Raw genomic sequence first — 24,893 nt, forward strand, 5'->3', positions numbered from 1 at the left:
CACGCATTCCGCCAATCCTCAGGCACCTCACCATGAGTCATACATACATAACCTTACCAACCAGTCAATAATACAGTCACCCCCTTTTTTAATAAATTCCACTGCAATACCATCCAAACCTGCTGCCTTGCCAGCTTTCATCTTCCGCAAAGCTTTTACTACCTCTTCTTTGTTTACCAAATCATTTTCCCTAACCCTCTCACTTTGCACACCACCTCGACCAAAACACCCTATATCTGCCACTCTGTCATCAAACACATTCAACAAACCTTCAAAATACTCACTCCATCTCCTCACATCACCACTACTTGTTATCACCTCCCCATTTGCGCCCTTCACTGAGGTTCCCATTTGCTCCCTTGTCTTACGCACTTTATTTACCTCCTTCCAGAACATCTTTTTATTCTCCCTAAAATTTAATGATACTATCTCACCCCAACTCTCATTTGCCCTCTTTTTCACCTCTTGCACCTTTCTCTTGACCTCCTGTCTCGTTCTTTTATACATCTCCCACTCAATTGCATTTTTTCCCTGCAAAAATCGTCCAAATGCCTCTTTCTTCTCTTTCACTAATAATCTTACTTCTTCATCCCACCACTCACTACCCTTTCTAATCAACCCACCTCCCACTCTTCTCATGCCACAAGCATCTTTGCGTAATCCATCACTGATTCCCTAAATACATCCCATTCCTCCCCCACTCCCCTTACTTCCATTGTTCTCACCTTATTCCATTCTTTACTCAGTCTCTCCTAGTACTTCCTCACACAAGTCTCCTTCCCAAGCTCACTTACTCTCACCACCCTCTTCACCCCAACATTCACTCTTTTGAAAACCCATACAAATCTTCACCTTAGCCTCCACAAGATAATGATCAGACATCCCTCCAGTTGCACCTCTCAGCACATTAACATCCAAAAGTCTCTCTTTCGCGCGCCTGTCAATTAACACGTAATCCAATAATGCTCTCTGGCCATCTCTCCTACTTACATACGTATACTTATGTATATCTCGCTTTTTAAACCAGGTATTCCCAATCACCAGTCCTTTTTCAGCACATAAATCTACAAGCTCTTCACCATTTCAATTTACAACACTGAACACCCCATGTATACCAATTATTCCCTCAACTGCCACATATATATATATATATATATATATATATATATATATATATATATATATATATATATATATATATATAATCCCTGGGGATAGGGGAGCAAGAATACTTCCCACGTATTCCCTGCGTGTCGTAGAAGGCGACTAAAAGGGGAGGGAGCGGGGGGCTGGAAATCCTCCCCTCTCATTTTTTTTTTAATTTTCCAAAAGAAGGAACAGAGAATTGGGCCAGGTGAGGGTAGTCCCTCAAAGGCTCAGTCCTCTGTTCTTAACGCTACCTCGCTAATGCGGGAAATGGCGAATAGTTTGAAAGAAAAAGAAAGAAAATATATATATATATCTTTCTTTCTTTTCTTTCAAACTATTCGCCATTTCCCGCATTAGCGAGGTAGCGTTAAGAACAGAGGACTGGGCCTTGAGGGAATACCCTCACCTGGCCCAATTCTCTGTTCCTTCTTTCGGAAAATTAAAAAAAAAACGAGAGGGGAGGATTTCCAGCCCCCCGCTCCCTCCCCTTTTAGTCGCCTTCTACGACACGCAGGGAATACGTGGGAAGTATTCTTTCTCCCCTATCCCCAGGGATAATATATATATATATATATATATATTTTTTTTATTATACTTTGTCGCTGTCTCCTGCGTTAGCGAAGTAGCACAAGGAAACAGATGAAAGAATGGCCCAACCCACCCACATGCACATATATATATATACATACACGTCCACACACGCACATATACATACCTATTCATCTCAATGTATACATATATATACACACACAGACATATACATATATACACATGTACATAATTCATACTATCTGCCCTTATTCATTCCTGTCGCCACCCTGCCACACATGAAATGACAACCCCCTCCCCCCACATGTGTGGGAGGTAGCGCTAGGAAAAGACAACAAAGGCCACATTCGTTCACATTCAGTCTCTAGCTGTCATGTGTAATGCACCGAAACCACAGCTCCCTTTCCACATCCAGGCCCCATAAAAATTTCCATGGTTTACCCCAGGCGATTCACATGCCCTGGTTCAATCCATTGACAGCACGTCGACCCTGGTATACCACATCATTCCAATTCACTCTATTCCTTGCACACCTTTCACCCTCCTGCCTGTTCAGGCCCCGATCACTCAAAATCTTTTTCACTCCATCTTTCCACCTCCAATTTAGTCTCCCACTTCTCCTCGTTCCCTCCACCTCTGACACATATATCCTCCTTGTCAATGTTTCCTCATTCATCCTCTCCATGTGACCAAACCAATTCAAAACAACCTCTTCTGCTCTCTCAACCACACTCTTTTTATTACCACACATCTCTCATACCCTTTCATTACTTACCTGATCAAACCACCTCACACAACATATTGTCCTTAAACATCTCATTTCCAGCACATCCACCCTCCTCCACACAACTCTATCTATAGCCCATGCCTCGCAACCATATAACATTGTTGGAACCACTATTCCTTCAAACATACCCATTTTTGCTTTCCAAGATAATATTCTCAACTTCCACACATTCTTCAACGCTCCCAGAACTTTTGCCCCCTCCCCCACCCTATGATTCACTTCCGCTTCCATGGTTCCATCCGCGGCCAAATCCACTCCCAGATATCTAAAACACTTCACTTCCTCCAGTTTTTCTGCATTCAAACTTACCTCCCAACTGACTTGTCCCTTAACCTTACTGTACCTAATAACCTTGCTCTTATTCACATTTACTCTCGGCTTTCTTCTTTCACACACTTTACCAAACTCAGTCACCAGCTTCTGCAGTTTCTCACACGAATCAGCCACCAGCACTGTATCATCAGTGAACAACAAATGACTCGCTTCCCAAGCTCTCTCACCCAGAACAGACTGCATACTTACCCCTCTTTCCAAAGCTCTTGCGTTCACCTCTCTAACAACCCCATCCATAAACAAATCAAACAACTATGGAGACATCACGCACCCCTGCCGCAAACCTACATTCACTGAGAACCAATCACTTTCCTCTCTTCCTACTCGTATACATGCTTCTAGCAGCTTGCCTTCCACACCATATATTCTTAATACCTTCCACAGAGTATCTCTATCATATGCCTTCTCCAGATCCATAAATGCAACATACAAATCCATATGCTTTTGTAAGTATTTCTCACATACATTCTTGAAAGCAAACACCTGATCCACGCATCCTCTACCACTTCTGAAACCACACTGCTCTTCCCCAATCTGATGCTCTGTACATGCTTTCGCCCTCTCAATCAATACCCTCCCATATAATTTCCCCAGAATACTCAACATACTCATACCTCTGTAATTTGAGCACTCACTTTTATCCCCTTTGCCTTTGTACAATGGCACTCTACATGCATTCTGCCAGTCCTCAGGCACCTCACCATGAGTCATACATACATTAAATAGCCTTACTAACCATTCAACAACACAGCCACCCCCTTTCTTAATAAATTCCACTGCAATGCCATCCAAACCTGCCGCTTTGCTGGGTTTTATCTTCCGCAAAGCTTTTACTACCTCTTCTCTGTTTACTAAATCATTCTCCCTAACCCTATCACTTCGCACACTACCTCGACCGAAACATCTGCCACTCTATCACCTAGCACATCAACAAACCTTCAAAATACTCACTCCATCTCCTCCTCACATCACCACTACTTGTTATTACCTCCCCATTAGCCCCCTTCACCGATGTTCCCATTTGTTCTCTTGTCTTACGCACTTTATTTACCTCCTTCCAAAACATCTTTTTATCCTACCCATAATTTAATGATACTCTCTCACCCCAACTCTCGTATGCCCTCTTTTTCACCTCTTGCACCTTTCTCTTGACCTCCTGCCTCTTTCTTTTATACATCTCCCAGTCATTTGCACTATTTCCCTGCAAAACTCGTCGAAATTGCCTCTCTTCTCTTTCACAAATAATATCACTTCTTCATCCCACCACTCACTACCCTTTCTAATCTGTCCACCTCCCATGCTTCTCATGCCACAAGCATCTTTTGCGCAAACCATCACTGCTTCCCTAAATACATCCCATTCCTCCCAGACTCCCCGACATTCATTCCCTGTCATGTGTAATACACTGAAACCACAGCCCCGTATCCACAACCAAGCACCACTCTCCTTTCCATAATCACCCCCAGCTACTTTATATCCCCTGATTCAGTCCACTGAAAGCATACCACCTATTGTATGTCACATTGCTCCAATTCAGTCTATTCCATGCATGCTTTTCACCCTCCTGCATGTACAGTCCACAAACAATGAAAATCATTTTCAGTCCAACTTTCCACCTCCCCTTGTCCCTTCCACTTTTGCATACACATTTTTTCACTTTTCATACTTGTCTGCTGTTTCCTGAGTTACTGAAGTAGGGCCAAGAAAAAATGAAGACAGGCTGCATTTACTCGGATCCATTCCCAGACTGTCATGTATAAGCACTAACACCACAACCCTCCTATAAACACCAGGCCCCTATGACATTTCCATCCCACATACAAATTCTTCTTTTCTTCTAAAGTATTTTTCACACACAAAACTCAAAGCAAACACCTGATCCCCTCATCCTTTACCATTCCTGAAACCAAATTTTTCATTCATAATCTCATCCTTGGTACATGCTTTCACCCTCTCAATCACTACTCTCCCACACAATGGTACACCAAATAGATTTACACCTTTGTTCAAACATTCACCTTTGTCCTCCTTGCCTTTATACATTGGCACTATGTATGCATTCTGCCAATCCTCTGGCAACTTAACATGATCCATACATTCAATGAAAATTTAACAACCAATCACCTACACAGTCACCTTTTTTCTTAGGAGATTCAACTGCAATACCATTCACTCCAGCAGGCTGCCTTGCCACATTTCATCCTATGCAATGCTGTTACCACATCCTCTCTCTTCACCAAGCCTTTGTCCATGACTCGCGCACTTCAAACACCTTCCTGGTCTAAACACCCTACACCTGCCACCCTATCCTGAAACATATTCAACAGTCCTTCAAAATATTCACTCTATCAAAATATTCACTCTATCTCCTCATCACTACCTGTTACCAATTTCCCATTTGCCAGTCTGTGATTTTCCCCATTTGTCCTCTCGTTTTTCTCACACTTTCAAAACATCATCTTATTTGGCCTGATGTTTACTGATAATTGTCCACTCTTGCTGTCATTTGCCCTCTTTTTCAACTCCTACACCTTCCTCTTTATCTCCTACTTCTTTCTCCCCATCATTTGCACTCTTTTCCTCTCAGTACTACCCATATATGTCTTTTCTTTTTCACAAGCAACTTTAATACCTCATCCCACCTCTTGCTACTCCTTCAGCTGCCCACCTCCCACCTTGCACATGCCACACACTCCTCTTGCATATGCCAGCACTGCTTCCCTAATTATCTCCCCTTCCTCACCTACTCCCTGTGCTTTGTTTACTCTCACCCTTTGCTATGTACAACCAATCTCTCCCTGTATTTCGTACAGACATCTCTTTTCCAAGCTCACTTTCTTTCACCACCCTTTTCTTATCCATATTGTTCCTTCTTTTCCAAAATACCCCACAAATCTCCATCCTTGCCTCCACCAGTTAATGGTCAGACATCCCACCAGCTGCCCCTCTCAACACATACACATCTTAGAGTCTCTTTCAGTTAATGCATAATCCAATAATGCCCTCTGGCCACATTTCGTACTCACCCATGTATACTTGTGACTCCCCTCTTTTAAACAAGGTATTCCCAGTCACTAGACTCTTTTTCAGCACATAACTCCACAGGTAGTAGTGGAAGGCAGCCAACCTAACCTTATTCAGGCTGTGATATGAGAGTTAATACCTCTGCACACACCATACAGATGCCCTACTTAATCCAGAATTCAGTTTTATCTCATTGTCTCAGTTATATTAGTCCCTGTGTTTATCATATACATCTTGGTGTTACTTCATAGAGGAAATTTGAATCATAAGCCACCAAAATGTTTTTGTGACATGCTTTCCATTTGGCTACAGGGACTTTGGTACTAAATTGGTTCAAACAATTGCCCATCACTCTAAAACTGCAAGAGAAGTTATATTAAAAAGATATAATCCTGCTCAGTTGTAATAATGAGACTTTTCTCCTACAAAGTAATTACATTTTGTGTCCACAACAAAGTCAGTCTCCTGAAAATTTCAGTGAAGATGATAGAAAATATCCTCATTATCTGCTGGGATGTTGGAAAATGCATTGGACAAGTGGAAAATGAATAACTGTTGGGAAAAATCAAAAATACATACAATACAAACTGCACTTTCATTTTATTGAAAGGCTACTCATGAGTAAAACGTGCATAAAAAATTCGTCAAAATGACAAAAAAGAAAATTAATGTATATAAAGCATTCTAATAAACTTTACAATGTAGTGTTGTGTTCATGCATAGCTATAAAGACTTTACATGTACCAAGGCATTTTTCCAAACAAATCAAATGTGTGATCTGAAAATTATATATCAGAGTTTTAATAATGAAGCATGTACACAGTAAAACATTCATGTGTACCAGCTATGTCATAGCTCATAGTTAGTAGCCCTATAGTTAGGTTAGTGAAGGAGTAGATCCTACTAAATACAAAAACCATACAAAAACAATAATTCATATCAAGCTCCAGTATCTTCTCTTTGACAGATCAAATAGATAAAAAAAAACATAAAGAAAAGCATTAAGATCTAAAGAGTGCAGAGACAGATGTGGCGGCCAAGAAGATTTTAATCCATAATCTTTTGCAAAGTGATTTAAGAACTGATTGATTCGTAGTGATATAACCCATAACCTACTTGAAAAGCAAGCATTTAAAGAGAAGGATGGACCCACATAGGTACAACCCACAACCTTTTGTATAGCTAGCCAGAAATTACTACTGTGTACAGGGTACAGTGATTTGCCTTTATAAGAATTTATCACATACACAAACACACACTAAACTGATTTTATGTAGATTTTTTTTGTACTTCTAATTTGCTATTCATGAATTCTCAAATGCTTATCTAATTCCTCTTCACTTTAACTTTCGTGGAAATCTTGATAAAAGATATATAAAGTAAGGAAAAAAGAATTTTAATTTTCAGTCACTGCTCAGATATTTGTTTGTGTATCTAATGAAAAGGCATCTGTGCTAAGCCCAATAAAAAATCATAGTAAAACAGAAACAAGGCACCAACCAAGTGTACTGCATACATTCTGTATAAACATGCCATAAAATGGTGTCATGCTATTCTTGGCTATACTGCTTAAAGAATCCAGAAGTACAAAGGAAGCAGAGAAGAAAACAAAACTTCATTCCTTCCAGTAGTCTTAGAATAGTTTTACTGTTATTTTTTTCCAGAAGTGACCATTCTTCAAGAGTATTACAATTAAGTACCTACACTGTCTGTATAGATCTATCTATCTCTCAGTACAATTAGTTATACAACTTCTGGACCCCTTTTATGAAGTTCCTACACCTTAAAGGCTTAACTCTGTACAGGAACAAGGTCAAGTGAAATCCTATGGTGCAGAAATGTCCTCAATAAAGCTGTACTTCCTTCCATCTTCTGACAAACACACAGCCTTGTTAAAGAAAATTTTCCTCCCACTGCATTCCCACTTGCAGGTGAAGTCCACAACATTCATATATTACATTCATTAAATAATAATAATAATAATATTTCTTGGGTAGAGACGGAATTTTATAATAATAATGATAATAATAATATTACTTGGATAAAGACGGAATTCGACCTTCATATTCCCTACATGTTGTAGAAGGTGACTAGAAGGGATGGAAGTGGCGTGCTAGAAATCCCCCTTCTTGTATTTCAACTTTTTAAAGATAGAACAGAATAAGGAGCCAAGCATGGAGTGCTCATCCTTCTCAAGGCTCAGGCTGGGGTGTCTAAATGTGTGTGGCGATAACAAGAAGAGAAGAGATAGGTAATATGCTTGTGAACAGAAAACTGGATGTTTCTGGCTCTGGATGAAACAAAGTTCAAGGGTAAAGGGAAAGAATGGTTTGGAAATGTCTTAAGAGTAAAGTCAGGGGTTGGTGAGAAGATAAGAGCTCAGGAAGGAGTAGAACTACTCCTGAAGCAAGAGTTAAGGGAGTGTGAAAGTGTATTATGAAGTAAATTCTTGATTGATGGGGTAAAAATGAAAGTGGATGGCAACAGAAGGGTGATTATTAGTGTTTACGCACCCAGCTATCTGAAGAAAGATCAAGAGAGGCATGTGTTCTGGGAGTAACCGAGAGTGTCTACAGTTTTGATGTATAATACCAAGTGCTAGTGATGGGTTGGGGCACATTGGGTATTCAGTATTATGAATGGAAATGGTGAACAGCTTGTGGAGCTGTGTGCTAAAAAGAAGAAGAAGAAGAAGAAGAAGAAGAAGAAGAAAAAAAAAAAGACTGATGACCTGGAATAGCTGGCTTGAAAAGAGGGTCATACACAAGTATATATATGTTAGTAATAGAAAGGGTCAGCAGACATTATCTGATTACAAAGTAATTGATTGATATGTAAAAGAGAGACTTTTAGCTGTAAATGTGTTGAGAGGAACAGCTGGTGGGATGTCTGATCACTACCTTGTGCAGCAGAATGAAGATTTGTAGAGGTTTTTGGAATAGAGGAAACAATGGCAGTGAGAGGAGTGGTGAGAGTGAGTGAACTTGGAAAAGAAACGTGTGAAGAAATAACAAGAGAGATTGAGTGTAGAAAGACAAAAGGTGAAAGTAAGTAAAGCAAGGGGAGTGGATGAGGAATGGGAGGTATTTAGGGAAGCAGTGCTGACATGTGCGAAAGATGCATGTTGCATGAGAAAGCTGGGAGGTGGGCAGATTAGAAAGGGTAGTGAATGGTAGGGTGAAGAAATAATGTTGCTAGTGAGAAAGAAAAGGGAGAGGTTAAGGTGGTACTTACAAGGAAGAAGTGCAAGTAATTGCAGGATGTATAAGAGAAAAGAGCAAGAGGAAGGTGCTGGGGTTAAAAAATGGGGCAAACAAGGGTTGGGGTGTGCAGGTATCAGTAAACTTTTGGGAAAAACAAAAGAACAGGAAGGAACATCAGTGAAGGTGGCAAAGGGGAAATGGTAAAAAGCAGTTTGATAATGGGATAGCAGATGAAGGATGTTTGGACTGGGGTGGCATGTGAAGTGAGAGCAATGGAGAGTGGTTTGGTGAAGACAGAAGAGGTAGTGAAAGCCTTATGTAAGATGAAACGTGACAAGGTGGCCAGAGTAGATGGTGAATTTGAATTTATCAAGAAAGGGGTTGACTGTATTACTGATTGGTTGGAAAGGATATCCTATGTATGTATGGATCATGGTGAGGTGTGTGGGGATTGGTAGGATGTATGTGTAGTGCCCATGTATAAAGACAAAGGGGATAAGGGAGAAGTGAGAACAATGGAGAGCGGTTTGGTGAAGAGAGAAGAGGTAGTGAAAGCCTTATGTAAGATGAAATGTGACAAGGTGGCCAGAATAGATCGTGAAATTGAATTTAACAAGAAAGGTGTTGACTGTGTTACTGATTGGTTGGTAAGGATTTCCTCTGTATCTATGGATCATGTTGAGGTGTGGGGATTGGTAGGATGTATGTATAGTGCTCATGTATAAAGGCAAAGGGGATAAAGGTGAGTATTCAAACCACAGAGATACAAGTTTCAGGAGTGTACCCAGTCAGGGTAGTGACTGGGTGTCTGAAGGCATGTACAGAGCATCAGACTGGAGAGTAGCAGTGTGGTTTCATTGTGGGACAGGATGTGTGGATCAGGTTTCTCCTTTAAAGAATGTATGTGAGAAATACTTAGAGAAAAGATGGATTTGTATGCAGCATTTATGGATCTGGAAAGCATATGATGGAGTTGATAAAAGATGTCTTTGGAAATGTCTTAAGAATATACAGTGTAGGAAGAAAGCTGTTAGAAGCAGTTAAAAGTTTTTATCAATGGTTTAAGGCATGTGTTCGAGTAGGAAGAGAAGAAAGTGAGCTGCTCCAAGTGAAGGTTGGCCTGTGATGAAGGGTGTGTGATGTTATGGTTGTTTTATATGTTTATGGATGAGGTGGTTCGGGAGGTATGTGTGAGAGTCTCGGAGAGAGAGACGGGTATGCAGTCTATGGGAGCCAAGTGAGGAATTTTCCCTCAAAGGCTCTGTCATATGTTCTTGACATTACCTTGCTCACATGAGAAATGGCAAAAATAAAAGAAAAAAAAAAAAAAAAAAAAAAAAAAAAAACAAAGCCTCGTGTTTGCGAGGTAGCGCTAGGAAAAAGACAAAAGAAATGGCCCAACCCACCCCCATACACATGTATATACATACACGTCCACACACGCAAATATACATACCTATACATCTCAATGTACACATATATATACACACACAGACATATACATATATACACATGTACATAATTCATACGGTCTGCCTTTATTTATTCCCATCGCCACCTCGCCATACATGGAATAACAACCCCCTCCCCCTTCATGTGTGCGAGGTAGCGCTAGGAAAAGACAACAAAGGCCACATTCGTTCACACGGTCTCTAGCAGTCATGTAATAATGCACCGAAACCACAGCTCCCTTTCCATATCCAGGCCCCACAGAACTTTCCATGGTTTACCCCAGATGCTTCACATGCCCTAGTTCAATCCATTGACAGTACATCGAGCCCGGTATGCCACATCGTTCCAATTCACTCTATTCCTTGCACGCCTTTCACCCTCCTGCATGTTCAGGCCCCGATCACTCCCCAGGGATAGGGGAGAAAGAATACTTCCCACGCATTCCTCACGTGTCGTAGAAGGCGACTAAAGAGGACGGGAGCAGGCGGTTGGAAACCCTCCCCTCCTTGTATTTTAATTTTCTTAAAGGGGAAACAGAAGAAGGAGTCACACGGGGAGTGCTCATCGTCCTCGAAGGCTCAGACTGGGGTGTCTAAATGTGTGTGGATGTAACCAAGATGAGAAAAAAGGATAGATAGGTAGTATGTTTGAGGAAAGGAACCTGGATGTTTTGGCTCTGAGTGAAACGAAGCTCAGGGGTAAAGGGGAAGAGTGGTTTGGGAACGTCTTGGGAGTAAAGTCAGGGGTTAGTGAGAGGATGAGCAAGGGAAGGAGTAGCACTACTCCTGAAACAGGAGTGGTGGGAGTATGTGATAAGAGTTTAAGAAAGTAAACTCTAGATTGATATGGCTAAGACTGAAAGTGGATGGAGAGAGACAGGTGATTATTGGTGCATATGCACCTGGGCATGAGAAGAAAGATCATGAGAGGCAAGTGTTTTGGGAGCAGCTGAGTGAGTGTGTTAGTAGTTTTGATGCACGACACCGGGTTATAGTGATGGGTGATTTCAATGCAAAAGTGAGTAATGTGGCAGTTGAGGGAATAATTGGTGTACATGGGGTGTTCAGTATTGTAAATGGAAATGGTGAAGAGCTTGTAGATATATATGCTGAAAAAGGACTGAAGATTAGGAATACCTGGTTTAAAAAGAGAGATATACATAAGTATACGTATGTAAGTAGGAGAGATGGACAGAGAGTGTTAATGGATTATGTGTGAATTGATAGGCACGTGAAAGAGAGACTTTTGGATGTTAATGTACTAAGAGGTGCAACTGGAGGGATGTCTGATCATTATCTTGTGAAGGCAAAGGTGAAGATTTGTAGAGGTTTTCAGAAAAGAAGAGAGAATGTTGGGGTGAAGAGAGTGGTGAGAGTAAGTGAGCTTGGGAAGAAGACTTGTGTGAGGAAGTACCAGGAAAGAATGAGTACAGAATGTAAAAAGGTGAGAACAAAGGACATGAGGGGAATGGGGGAGGAATGGGATGTATTTAGTGAAGCAGTGATGGCTTGCACAAAAGATGCTTGTGGCATGAGAAGTGTGGGAAGTGGGCAGATTAGAAAGGGTAGTGAGTGGTGGGATGAAGAAGTAAGGTTGTTAGTGAAAGAGAAGAGAGAGGCATTTGGACGATTTTTGCAGGGAAATAATGCAAATAACTGGGAGATGTATAAAAGAAAGAGGCAGGAGGTCAAGAGAGAGGTGCAAGAGGTGAAAAACAGGGCAAATGAGAGTTAGGGTGAGAGAGTATCATTAAATTTTAGGGAGAATAAAAAGATGTTTTGGAAGGAGGTAAATAAAGTGCGTAAGACAAGGGAATCAGTGGGAACTTCAGTAAAGGGGGCTAACGGGTAGGTGATAACAAGTAGTGGTGATGTGAGAAGGAGATGGAGTAAGTATTCTGAAGGTTTGTTGAATGTGTTTGATGATAGAGTGGCAGATGTAGGGTGTTTTGGCCGAGGTGGTGTGCAAAGTGAGAGGGTTAGGGAGAACGATTTGGTAAACAGAGAAGAGGTAGTAAAAGCTTTGTGGAAGATGAAAGCCGGCAAGGCAGCGGGTTTGGATGGTATTGCAGTGGTATTTATTAAAAAAGGGGGTGACTTTATTGTTGACTGTTTGGTAAGGTTATTTAATGTATGTATGATTCATGGTGAGGTTCCTGAGGATTGGCAGAATGCTTGCATAGTGCCATTGTACAAAGACAAAGGGGATAAAAGTGAGTGCTCAAATTACAGAGGTATAAGTTTGTTGAGTATTCCTGGGAAATTATATGGGAGGGTATTGATTGAGAGGGTGAAAGCATGTACAGAGCATCAGATTGGGGAAGAGCCGTGTGGTTTCAGAAGTGGTAGAGGCTGTGTGGATCAGGTGTTTGCTTTGAAGAATGTATGCGAGAAATACTTAGAAAAGCAAATGGATTTCTGTGTAACATTTATGGACCTGGAGAAGGCATATGATAGAGTTGATAGAGATGCTCTGTGGAAGGTATTAAGAATATATTTTGTGGGAGGCAAGTTGTTAGAAGCAGTGAAAAGTTTTTATCGAAGATGTAAGGCATGTGTATGAGTAGGAAGAGAGGAAAGTGATTGGTTCTCAGTGAATGTCGGTTTGCGGCAGGGGTGTGTGATGTCTCCATGGTTGTTTAATTTGTTTATGGGTGGGGTTGTTAGGGAGGTGAATGCAAGAGTTTTGGAAAGAGGGGCAAGTATGCAGTCTGTTGTGAATGAGAGAGCTTGGGAAGTGAGTTAGTTGTTGTTCGCTGATGATACAGCGCTGGTGGCTGATTCGTGTGAGAAACTGCAGAAGCTGGTGACTGAGTTTGGTAAAGTGTGTGAAAGAAGAAAGCTGAGAGTAAATGTGAATAAGAGCAAGGTTATTAGGTACAGTAGGGTTGAGGGTCAAGTCAATTGGGAGGTAAGTTTGAATGAAGAAAAACTGAAGGAAGTGAAGTGTTTTAGATATCTGGGAGTGGATCTGGCAGCAGATGGAACCATGGAAGCGGAAGTGGATCATAGGGTGGGGGAGGGGGCAAAAGTTCTGGGAGCGTTGAAGAATGTGTGGAAGTCGAGAACATTATCTCGGAAAGCAAAAATGGGTATGTTTGAAGGAATAGTGGTTCCAAAAATGTTATATGGGTTGCGAGGCATGGGCTATAGATAGAGTTGTGCGGAGGAGGGTGGATGTGCTAGAAATGAGATGCTTGAGGGCAATATTTGGTGTGAGGTGGTTTGATCGAGTAAGTAATAATAGGGTAAGAGAGTTATGTGGTAATAAAAAGAGTGTGGTGGAGAGAGCAGAAGAGGGTGTTTTGAAATGGTTTGGTCACATGGAGAGAATGAGTGAGGAAAGATTGACCAAGAGGATATATGTGTCAGAGGTGGAGGGAACGAGGAGAAGTGGGAGATCAAATTGGAGGTGGAATGGTAGAGTGAAAAAGATTTTGAGTGATCAGGGCCTGAACATGCAGGAGGGTGAAAGGCATGCAAGGAATAGAGTGAATTGGAACTATGTGGTATACTGGGGTTGAGGTGCGGTCACTGGACTGAACCAGGGCATGTGAAGCATCTGGGGTAAACCATGGAAAGTTCTGTGGGGCCTGGATGTGGAAAGGGATCTGTGGTTTCGGTGCATTATACATGACAGCTAGAGACTGAGTGTGAATGAATGTGGCCTTTGTTGTCTTTTCCTTGTGCTACATCACACACATGAGGGGGGGAGGGTGTTGTAATTTCATGTGTGGCGGGGTGGCAACAGGAATGAATAAGGTCAGACAGTATGAATTATATACATGTGTATATATGTATATGTCTGTGTGTATATATATGCTTACATTAAGATGTATAGGTATGTATATGTGTGTGTGTGGACGTGTATGTATATACATGTGTATGTGGGTGGGTTGGTCATTCTTTCGTCTGTCTCCTTGCGCTACCTCATTAATGCAGGAGACAGCGAAAAAATATAATTAATATATGAATAATATATTATTTATATTTATATATATATATATATATATATATATATATATATATATATATATATATATATATATATATATATATATATAATAATATATTATTCATATATATATATATATATATTATTTATTATACTTTGTCACTGTCTCCCGAGTTAGCGAGGTAGCACAAGGAAACAGATGAAAGAATGGCCCAACCCACCCACATACACATGTATATACATACACACCCACACACACACATGTACATACCTATACATCTCAACACATCCATATATATATACACACAGACATATACATATATACACATGTACATAATTCATAGTCTGCCCTTATTCATTCCCGTTGCTACCCCGCTACACATGAAATAACAACCTCCTCCCCCTGCATGTGCACGAGGTAGCGCTAGGAAAAGACAACAAAGGCCACATTCGTTCACACTCAGTCTCTAGCTGTCATGTATAATGCACCAAAACCACAGCTCCCTTTCCACATCCAGGCCCCACACAACTTTCCATGGTTTACCCCAGACACTTCATATGCCCTGGTTCAATCCAATGACAGCACGTAGACCCTGGTAAACCACATTATTCCAATTCAGTTTATTCCTTGCACACCTTTCACCCTCCTGCATGTTCAGGCCCTGATCATTCAAAATCTTTTTCACTCCATCTTTCTACCTCCAATTTGGTCTCCCACTTCTCATTTTTCCCTCCATCTCTGACACATATATCCTCTTGGTCAATCTTTCCTCACTCATTCTCTCCATGTGACCAAACCATTTCAAAACACCCTCTTCTGCTCTCTCAGCCACACTTTTTATTATCACACATCTCTCCACCCTTTCATTACTTACTCAATCAAACCACCTCACACCACATATTGTCCTCAAACATCTCATTTCCAACACATCCCCCCTCCTCCGCACAATTCTATCTATAGCCCATGCCTTGCAACCATATAATACTGTTGGAACCACTATTCCTTGAAATATACCCATTTTTGCTTTTCAAGATAACGTTCTCGACTTCCATACATTCCTCAATGCTCCCAGAACTTTCGCCTCCTCCCCCACCCAATGTTTCACTTCCACTTCCATGGTTCCATCCACTGCTAAATCCACACCTAGATATCTAAAACACTTCACTTCCACCAGTTTTTCTCCATTCAAACTTACCTCCCAAATGACTTGTTCCTCAAGCCTACTGTACCTAATAACCTTGCCCTTATTCACATTTACTCTCAGCTTTCTTCTTTCACACACTTTACCAAACTCAGTCACCAGCTTCTGCAGTTTCTCACCCAAATCAGCCACCAGTGCCGTATCATCAGTGAACAACAACTGACTCACTTCCTAAGCCCTCTCATCCACAACAGACTGCATACTTGCCCCTCTCTCCAAAACTCTTGCATTCACCTCCCTAACAACCCCATCCATAAACAAATCAAACAACCATGGAGACATCACGCACCCCTGCCGCAAACCGACATTCACTGAGAAACAATCACTTTCCTTTCTTCCTACACGTACACATGCCTTACGTCCTCGACAGAAACTTTTCACTGCCTCTAACAACCTGCCTCCCACACCATATATTCTTAATACCTTCCACAGAGCATCTCTATCAACTATATCATATGCCTTGTCCAGATCCATAAATGCTACATACAAATCCATTTGCTTTTCTAAGTATTTCTCACATACATTCTTCAAAGCAAACACCTGATGCACACATCCTATACCATATATATATATATATATATATATATATATATATATATATATATATATATATATATATATATATATATATATATGTATGTATGTATGTATGTATGTATGTATGACTCATGGTGAGGTGCCTGAGGATTGGCGGAATGCGTGCATAGTGCCATTGTACAAAGGCAAAGGGGATAAGAGTGAGTGCTCAAATTACAGAGGTATAAGTTTGTTGAGTATTCCTGGTAAATTATATGGGAGGGTATTGATTGAGAGGGTGAAGGCATGTACAGAGCATCAGATTGGGGAAGAGCAGTGTGGTTTCAGAAGTGGTAGAGGATGTGTGGATCAGGTGTTTGCTTTGAAGAATGTATGTGAGAAATACTTAGAAAAGCAAATGGATTTGTATGTAGCATTTATGGATCTGGAGAAGGCATATGATAGAGTTGATAGAGATGCTCTGTGGAAGGTATTAAGAATATATGGTGTGGGAGGCAAGTTGTTAGAAGCAGTGAAAAGTTTTTATCGAGGATGTAAGGCATGTGTACGTGTAGGAAGAGAGGAAAGTGATTGGTTCTCAGTGAATGTAGGTTTGCGGCAGGGGTGTGTGATGTCTCCATGGTTGTTTAATTTGTTTATGGATGGGGTTGTTAGGGAGGTAAATGCAAGAGTCTTGGAAAGAGGGGCAAGTATGAAGTCTGTTGGGGATGAGAGAGCTTGGGAAGTGAGTCAGTTGTTGTTCGCTGATGATACAGCGCTGGTGGCGGATTCATGTGAGAAACTGCAGAAGCTGGTGACGGAGTTTGGTAAAGTGTGTGGAAGAAGAAAGTTAAGAGTAAATGTGAATAAGAGCAAGGTTATTAGGTACAGTAGGGTTGAGGGTCAAGTCAATTGGGAGGTGAGTTTGAATGGAGAAAAACTGGAGGAAGTGAAGTGTTTTAGATATCTGGGAGTGGATCTGTCAGCGGATGGAACCATGGAAGCGGAAGTGGATCATAGGGTGGGGGAGGGGGCGAAAATTTTGGGAGCCTTGAAAAATGTGTGGAAGTCGAGAACATTATCCCGGAAAGCAAAAATGGGTATGTTTGAAGGAATAGTGGTTCCAACAATGTTGTATGGTTGCGAGGCGTGGGCTATGGATAGAGTTGTGCGCAGGAGGATGGATGTGCTGGAAATGAGATGTTTGAGGACAATGTGTGGTGTGAGGTGGTTTGATCGAGTGAGTAACGTAAGGGTAAGAGAGATGTGTGGAAATAAAAAGAGCGTGGTTGAGAGAGCAGAAGAGGGTGTTTTGAAATGGTTTGGGCACATGGAGAGAATGAGTGAGGAAAGATTGACCAAGAGGATATATGTGTCGGAGGTGGAGGGAACGAGGAGAAGAGGGAGACCAAATTGGAGGTGGAAAGATGGAGTGAAAAGGATTTTGTGTGATCGGGGCCTGAACATGCAGGAGGGTGAAAGGAGGGCAAGGAATAGAGTGAATTGGAGCGATGTGGTATACAGGGGTTGACGTGCTGTCAGTGGATTGAATCAAGGCATGTGGGGCGTCCGGGGTAAACCATGGAAAGCTGTGTAGGTATGTATATTTGCGTGTGTGGACGTGTGTATGTACATGTGTGTGGGGGGGGGTTGGGCCATTTCTTTCGTCTGTTTCCTTGCGCTACCTCGCAAATGCGGGAGACAGCGACGAGGTATAAAAAAAAAAAAAAAAAAAAAAAAAATATATATATATATATATATATATATATATATATATATATATATATATATATCTTATTTATTATATTTATTATACTTTGTCGCTGTGTCCCGCGTTTGCGAGGTAGCGCAAGGAAACAGATGAAAGAAATGGCCCAACCCCCCCCCCATACACATGTATATACAAACGTCCACACACGCAAATATACATACCTACACAGCTTTCCATGGTTTACCCCAGACGCTTCACATGCCTTGATTGAATCCACTGACAGCACGTCAACCCCGGTATACCACATCGCTCCAATTCACTCTATTCCTTGCCCTCCTTTCACCCTCCTGCATGTTCAGGCCCCGATCACACAAAATCTTTTTCACTCCATCTTTCCACCTCCAATTTGGTCTCCCACTTCTCCTCGTTCCCTCCACCTCCGACACATATATCCTCTTGGTCAATCTTTTCTCACTCATTCTCTCCATGTGCCCAAACCATTTCAAAACACCCTCTTCTGCTCTCTCAACCACGCTCTTTTTATTTCCACACATCTCTCTTACCCTTACGTTACTTACTCGATCAAACCACCTCAAACCACACATTGTCCTCAAACATCTCATTTCCAGCACATCCATCCTCCTGCGCACAACTCTATCCATAGCCCACGCCTCGCAACCATACAACATTGTTGGAACCACTATTCCTTCAAACATACCCATTTTTGCTTTCCGAGATAATGTTCTCGACTTCCACACATTCTTCAAGGCTCCCAGGATTTTCGCCCCCTCCCCCACCCTATGATCCATTTCCGCTTCCATGGTTCTATCCGCTGCCAGATCCACTCCCAGATATCTAAACCACTTTACTTCCTCCAGTTTTTCTCCATTCAAACTTACCTCCCAATTGACTTGACCCTCAACCCTACTGTACCTAATTACCTTGCTCTTATTCACATTTACTCTTAACTTTCTTCTTTCACACACTTTACCAAACTCAGTCACCAGCTTCTGCAGTTTCTCACATGAATCATCCACCAGCGCTGTATCATCAGCAAACAACAACTGACTCACTTCCCAAGCTCTCTTATCCCCAACAGACTTCATACTTGCCCCTCTTTCCAAAACTCTTGCATTCACCTCCCTAACAACCCCATCCATAAACAAATTAAACAACCATGGTGACATCACACACCCCTGCCACAAACCTACATTCACTGAGAACCAATCACTTTCCTCTCTTCCTACACGTACACATGCCTTACATCCTCGATAAAAACTTTTCACTGCTTCTAACAACTTGCCTCCCACACCATGTATTCTTAATACCTTCCAAAGAGCATCTCTATCAACTCTATCATATGCCTTCTCCAGATCCATAAATGCTACATACAAATCCATTTGCTTTTCTAAGTATTTCTCACATACATTCTTCAAAGCAAACACCTGATCCACACATCCTCTACCACTTCTGAAACCACACTGCTCTTCCCCAATCTGATGCTCTGTACATGCCTTCACCCTCTCAATCAATACCCTCCCATATAATTTACCAGGAATACTCAACAAACTTATACCTCTGTAATTTGAGCACTCACTCTTATCCCCTTTGCCTTTGTACAAAGGCACTATGCAGGCATTCTGCCAATCTTCAGGCACCTCACCATGAGTCATACATACATTAAATAACCTTACCAACCAGTCAATAATACAGTCACCCCCTTTTTTGATAAATTCCACTGCAATACCATCCAAACCTGCTGCCTTGCCGGCTTTCATCTTACTGGATGGCCTTGATTAGGGCTTCAGCTGCCTGTGCCATCTCAACTAACATAAAAAAATATTAAAATGATGTCCCTGGTCACAAATACAATGTAGTCATTAACTGCCTCACATTCCCAAACAAACATAGCTGCTGTCTTTTACTTATATATCTAACTTCACTTCCATCTATATGGAGCTAATTAAGTGCATACTACCACTGAATTTGTAACTTCAAGAAACCCTGAACTTGAAACCAGTGTGCTTAAGTGAAAGTCCTCCCCAAAAATAAAATATCATCTCAGTCATCCACTGAGCACACAAAGTAGTCATTAGAAGTGAATAATGTTTAATCCCTCCACCATTATAATCAACATGCCAACTTTTGACTCTGTACCAAATATCCTGGCATTCTCCTCTGAAATATCTCTAGCTTTCAACAGCTGTCACAAAGACATCTGTCCAATCCTCACAATCAACCCCTTCTCCTAACTTTAACCACTCTAACGTTTCACATTCCTATGTCTTGATGACTTTACCATCCCCAGAATGCTTATTTAATTCATGCAATATTCTCAACTATACCAGTATATAATCCATTTTATCTCCATTCTTAAACTCTCCAGATTCATACTACAGTACAATGTTATCCATCTTTACTATTATTAACCTTTCTGTGACAAGAAAAATTATGATTTTACTCCATGATGCATGCCACTTTCAAACTCATACTTCTTACCATTAACGTAAGCCCTGCTTTTGACATTTTCTCCCTCTTGCATAACTGCCAATTTCAATTTCAGTGTTCTTATTGTCAATCTTGCTGATTAGCATATGTTTTGCTGTTTTTACTCCTCTGCTACTAAGACTGACTTCATGACTATTTGCATGCCTTATTTTAACAAAAGGAACCTTCACTGCTTTTACTAGAATTTTACCCAAAGAGGCATGAAGATTATGTTGATAAAAATGTGCTGTAAGAGACATGCATCACCCAGAATAAGTTTTGCATGCACCATCCTGCTCTATGTTAACAGTACTGGATATTGTTTAAAAGAATAAGCAGTATCTTTGCTTGGCTTACTGGCCATCAAAGTAAAACTTGCAAAATTTTTCTGGCCCCCATCTCTCTACCAAACATCAATACTCCAGCCACATATAAACTGATGGGTTAAGTGATATACTACAAACTTGTAAACAAACAATCCTATACACTATATAATTTTTAGTGCCAAAGACTCTATCCAAGCTTTTTTTTCCCCTCAAATGCTATGAACACCATTTTCAAACACTTTTGCTTCTGCAACAATCGGTTTACATCTGCTTGTTTACAGAGAAACCAGTTTTCATTATTTTTCAGGAAACATTTCAAAAGAAACTGCAATCAGACAACATGCATACAGTCCTGAATTCCGTAATACGGTAATAAATTGTATGTATAAGGATGATTGTGCATGTATCATTTCTATCAATGCTTAAAAAGCATTCATGATTTAAACAGCCAAGTCAATCTAATCTCTTAGTAATATAAAATCTTCCCATTTACATGCTGTATATAGTTCTTATATTCTTCAATTTCATAATAATGAACAGAACTATTTATTTAGTATAATCTAAAAAAAAGAAAAAAATTGACAAATACTACAATTAATGTAAATGAATAAAAAAAATCAAAACCTTCAAAATACATCTTTCCAATCATTGTCACTGTCTATGAAATGTAAGGAAGATTCTTGAGAGTCTTTATACCAGTGAATAATTTAGGCTGGGATTGTATCCACATTTGCTTTCCTACTTCCTGGAATGAAAGGCGTTCTGGCAGATGTCCCACTTGAAACCAAGTCAAATTTAGAAGAATCACTAGAGTTTTCAGTCCTCAGCTCCTCAATCTCAGACTGTCCTTCCAATCTAGCAAAACTATGAAAAGGCCCTGGATGATGATGCCACTGTGGGTTGTGTCTTCTATGCACAAATATTTGTGGATTTACAGGTAGCCAATGTGGAGAATGGGTTCTATACCCAATTCCATGGCTAGGTCCATTAATACTATACACAGGCTGTGGATGCTGAGAAAGATGCCAGGGAGTTCCGTGATAAGATGGGTGTTGATTCTGTGTTGGTTTGTATGCATGATTACTCCCTGATACTGGCTGATCTTCATATGAACTCCCAGACTGGTATTCAGGCTCAGGCTTTGATTCGGATTCCAACTCAGGGTTGGGTTCTGGTACTGATTCAGGGTAAGATTCTAATTCTGGCACAGTCTCAGTCTCTGACTGTTGACCAAGACCATACCTATGACTGGGATCCCTTGGTGTAAGAAAACTGGATGGCTTTTGTCTTGTTCTAGGAGTAACACCTTCTACCCCTAAAGATACACTCGTAGAAGAATCATTGAAATTCCTATCACCAGGATGATCCTGAAAGAGAATACTTGTCATGGGCAGCGTACCTCCTAGCTGATTGACTCGAAGGAACTGAGGATCAACAGTCAGAGAACCAACCCTGCCTTCTTGGATTGATGCCTGCAGGACTGTCTTAACCATTGACTCCTCACCTACTCCACTTGTTTCATCTGCAATAAAAGAGCAAAAGTTAACAACCTAAACTGTACTAAAACTACATTATAACTGCATGAATTTAGGAAATCCGATACTCAATAAATGTAAAACGTCTACCCACAGTCAATCTTGTTTCATACTCTAAAACCTTTCCAAATCATTTTTATTGAAAAGGGATAGTTTCTTAAGTGTTTTGGGCTGGCCTGAGCATACTTAAAAAAATGGGAACAGTAACTGACAATTCTAGATATATCACCCAAATCTGCAACAAATCAAGATGTAAATTGCAGAATGAGAAGATGGAAAACCACTACACCATAACCTATCAAAAGCTTACAGAACATCAAGGGCAACAACATGCGATTCTCCAGTCTCTCAAAGAAGAGTGCCTGACATTAGTACTGCAATATGAAAGAATGCTTAAGGAAACGAGAGCTGGGGAGAGATCTAAAATTTCAATTTATTGTACAAGTTACAGCAAAAGGACACTAGTGTAATGGATTAGAACAGTCACCATTCTTTAGGATTAGTTGTACAACTGCATGTTTTCAAGAGAGAAAAGTTTTGCTTTTTAGCCAAATGTGACAAATGGGCAAATATAGGTATAAGAATAGAGGCACACGCATTCAAAATACGTGGAGGGATGCCATTTGGTCCATATGCATAGTTCATGTCCAAAGAGTGAAGTTATTCGTGGACTGCATGAAACTGGATCATAGGAAGTGATATAGGAGCGTTAAGTTTTACATCAAGAGGTGGAAGAGTGTCAGTCATCTGAAAATGAATTAAAATAAAAAATATAAATGCATATCAGTACAAGAAACATCAACCGTATCAAAAAGAAAGAGAGATGATCCTTGCCAAAGTTCAGAAAGACCCATCAGTGGAAGAAATATTATCACCCTTTGGATAAGCAAAAGGTTTGTCACACAAAAATGAAATCTGAGGTTTGGGGCAGATACGAAAACTGAAGGAGAATTGAAAAAAATGCAAGTTATCATTAGGGATGCAGAAAACCTGCCAGTATAATGAAATGAAAACACCTGAAGACATAAGCAAATAGATGAGGGAAAACTAGCACACCACCCAGACAAAGCAGCAGTATATATTTATCATTATTATTATCATACTTAATTGCTGTATCCAGCATCATGAGGTAGCTCCATGAAACAGAACAGACAAAGAATGGCCTATCCACACACACACACACACACACACACACACACATATATATTCTTTTCTTTCAAACTTCGCCATTTCCCGCTTTAGCGAGGTAGTGTTATTATCCTTGTGGATAGGGAAGAAAGAATACTTCCCACGTACTCCCTGCATGTCGTAGAAGGCAACTAAAAGGGAAGGGAGCGGGGGGCTGGAAATCCTCCCCTCTTGTTTTTTTTTTCCCAAAGAAGGAACAGAGAAGGGGGCCAGATGAGGATATTCCCTCAAAGGCCCAGTCCTCTGTTCTTAACGCTACCTCACTAACGCGGGAAATGGCAAATAGTATGAAAGAAAAGGAAAAGATATATATAGGGGATAGGGGAGAAAGAATACTTCCCACGTATTCCCTGCGTGTCGTAGAAGGCGACTAAAAGGGGAGGGAGCGGGGGGCTGGAAATCCTCCCCTCTCAATTTTTTTTTTTTTTCAATTTTCCAAAAGAAGGAACAGAGAAGGGGGCCAGGTGAGGATATTCCCTCAGTGGCCCAGTTCTCTGTTCTTAACGCTACCTCGCTAACGCGGGAAATGGCGAATAGTTTGAAAAAAAAAAAAAAAAAAATATATATATATATGGTGTGGGAGGCAAGTTGTTAGAAGCAGTGAAAAGTTTTTATCGAGGATGTAAGGCATGTGTACGTGTAGGAAGAGAAGAAAGTGATTGGTTCTCAGTGAATGTAGGTTTGCGGCAGGGGTGTGTGATGTCTCCATGGTTGTTTAATTTGTTTATGGATGGGGTTGTTAGGGAGGTGAATGCAAGAGTTTTGGAAAGAGGGGCAAGTATGCAGTCTGTTGGGGATGAGAGAGCTTGGGAAGTGAGTCAGTTGTTGTTTGCTGATGATACAGCGCTGGTGGCTGATTCATGTAAGAAACTGCAGAAGCTGGTGACTGAGTTTGGTAAAGTGTGTGAAAGAAGAAAGTTAAGAGTGAAACTGAATAAGAGCAAGATTATTAGGTACAGTAGGGTTGAGGGTCAAGTCAATTGGGAGGTAAGTTTAAATGGAGAAAAATTGGAGGAAGTAAAGTGTTTTAGATATCTGGGAGTGGATCTGGCAGCAGATGGAACCATGGAAGCGGAAGTGGATCATAGGGTGGGGGAGGGGGCGAAAATTCTGGGAGCCTTGAAGAATGTTTGGAAGTCGAGAACATTATCTCGGAAAGCAAAAATGGGTATGTTTGAAGGAATAGTGGTTCCAACAATGTTGTATGGTTGCGAGGTGTGGGCTATGGATAGAGTTGTGCGCAGGAGGGTGGATGTGCTGGAAATGAGATGTTTGAGGACAATGTGTGGTGTGAGGTGGTTTGATCGAGTAAGTAATGCAAGGGTAAGAGAGATGTGTGGAAATAAAAAGAGCGTGGTTGAGAGAGCAGAAGAGGGTGTTTTGAAATGGTTTGGGCACATGGAGAGAATGAGTGAGGAAAGATTGACCAAGAGGATATATGTGTCGGAGGTGGAGGGAACGAGGAGAAGTGGGAGAC

The 24,893-nt window shown here is 40.9% G+C and overlaps 1 protein-coding gene and 1 long non-coding RNA gene across 7 annotated transcripts in view; one reads left to right on the forward strand and one right to left on the reverse strand.

The window, feature by feature from the left end:
- LOC139749402 (uncharacterized) overlaps window positions 1-24,893 on the forward strand; it is a 135,756-nt gene that overhangs the window by 95,739 nt on the left and 15,124 nt on the right. The gene's annotated exons all lie outside the window — the stretch shown is intronic.
- Window positions 1-24,893, reverse strand: part of LOC139749401 (uncharacterized) — a 370,273-nt gene that overhangs the window by 17,154 nt on the left and 328,226 nt on the right. For all 5 annotated transcript variants that reach the window (XM_071663212.1, XM_071663214.1, XM_071663210.1 and 2 more), the window contains one exon: window positions 22,093-22,215. In XM_071663212.1, coding sequence (XP_071519313.1) covers window positions 22,093-22,215 — 123 coding nt within the window. The remainder of the gene's footprint in view (window positions 1-22,092; window positions 22,216-24,893) is intronic.

Source organism: Panulirus ornatus, chromosome 7 (genome assembly GCF_036320965.1).
Source record: "Panulirus ornatus isolate Po-2019 chromosome 7, ASM3632096v1, whole genome shotgun sequence".
In the NCBI taxonomy this organism is placed as follows: Eukaryota; Metazoa; Arthropoda; class Malacostraca; order Decapoda; family Palinuridae; genus Panulirus; species Panulirus ornatus.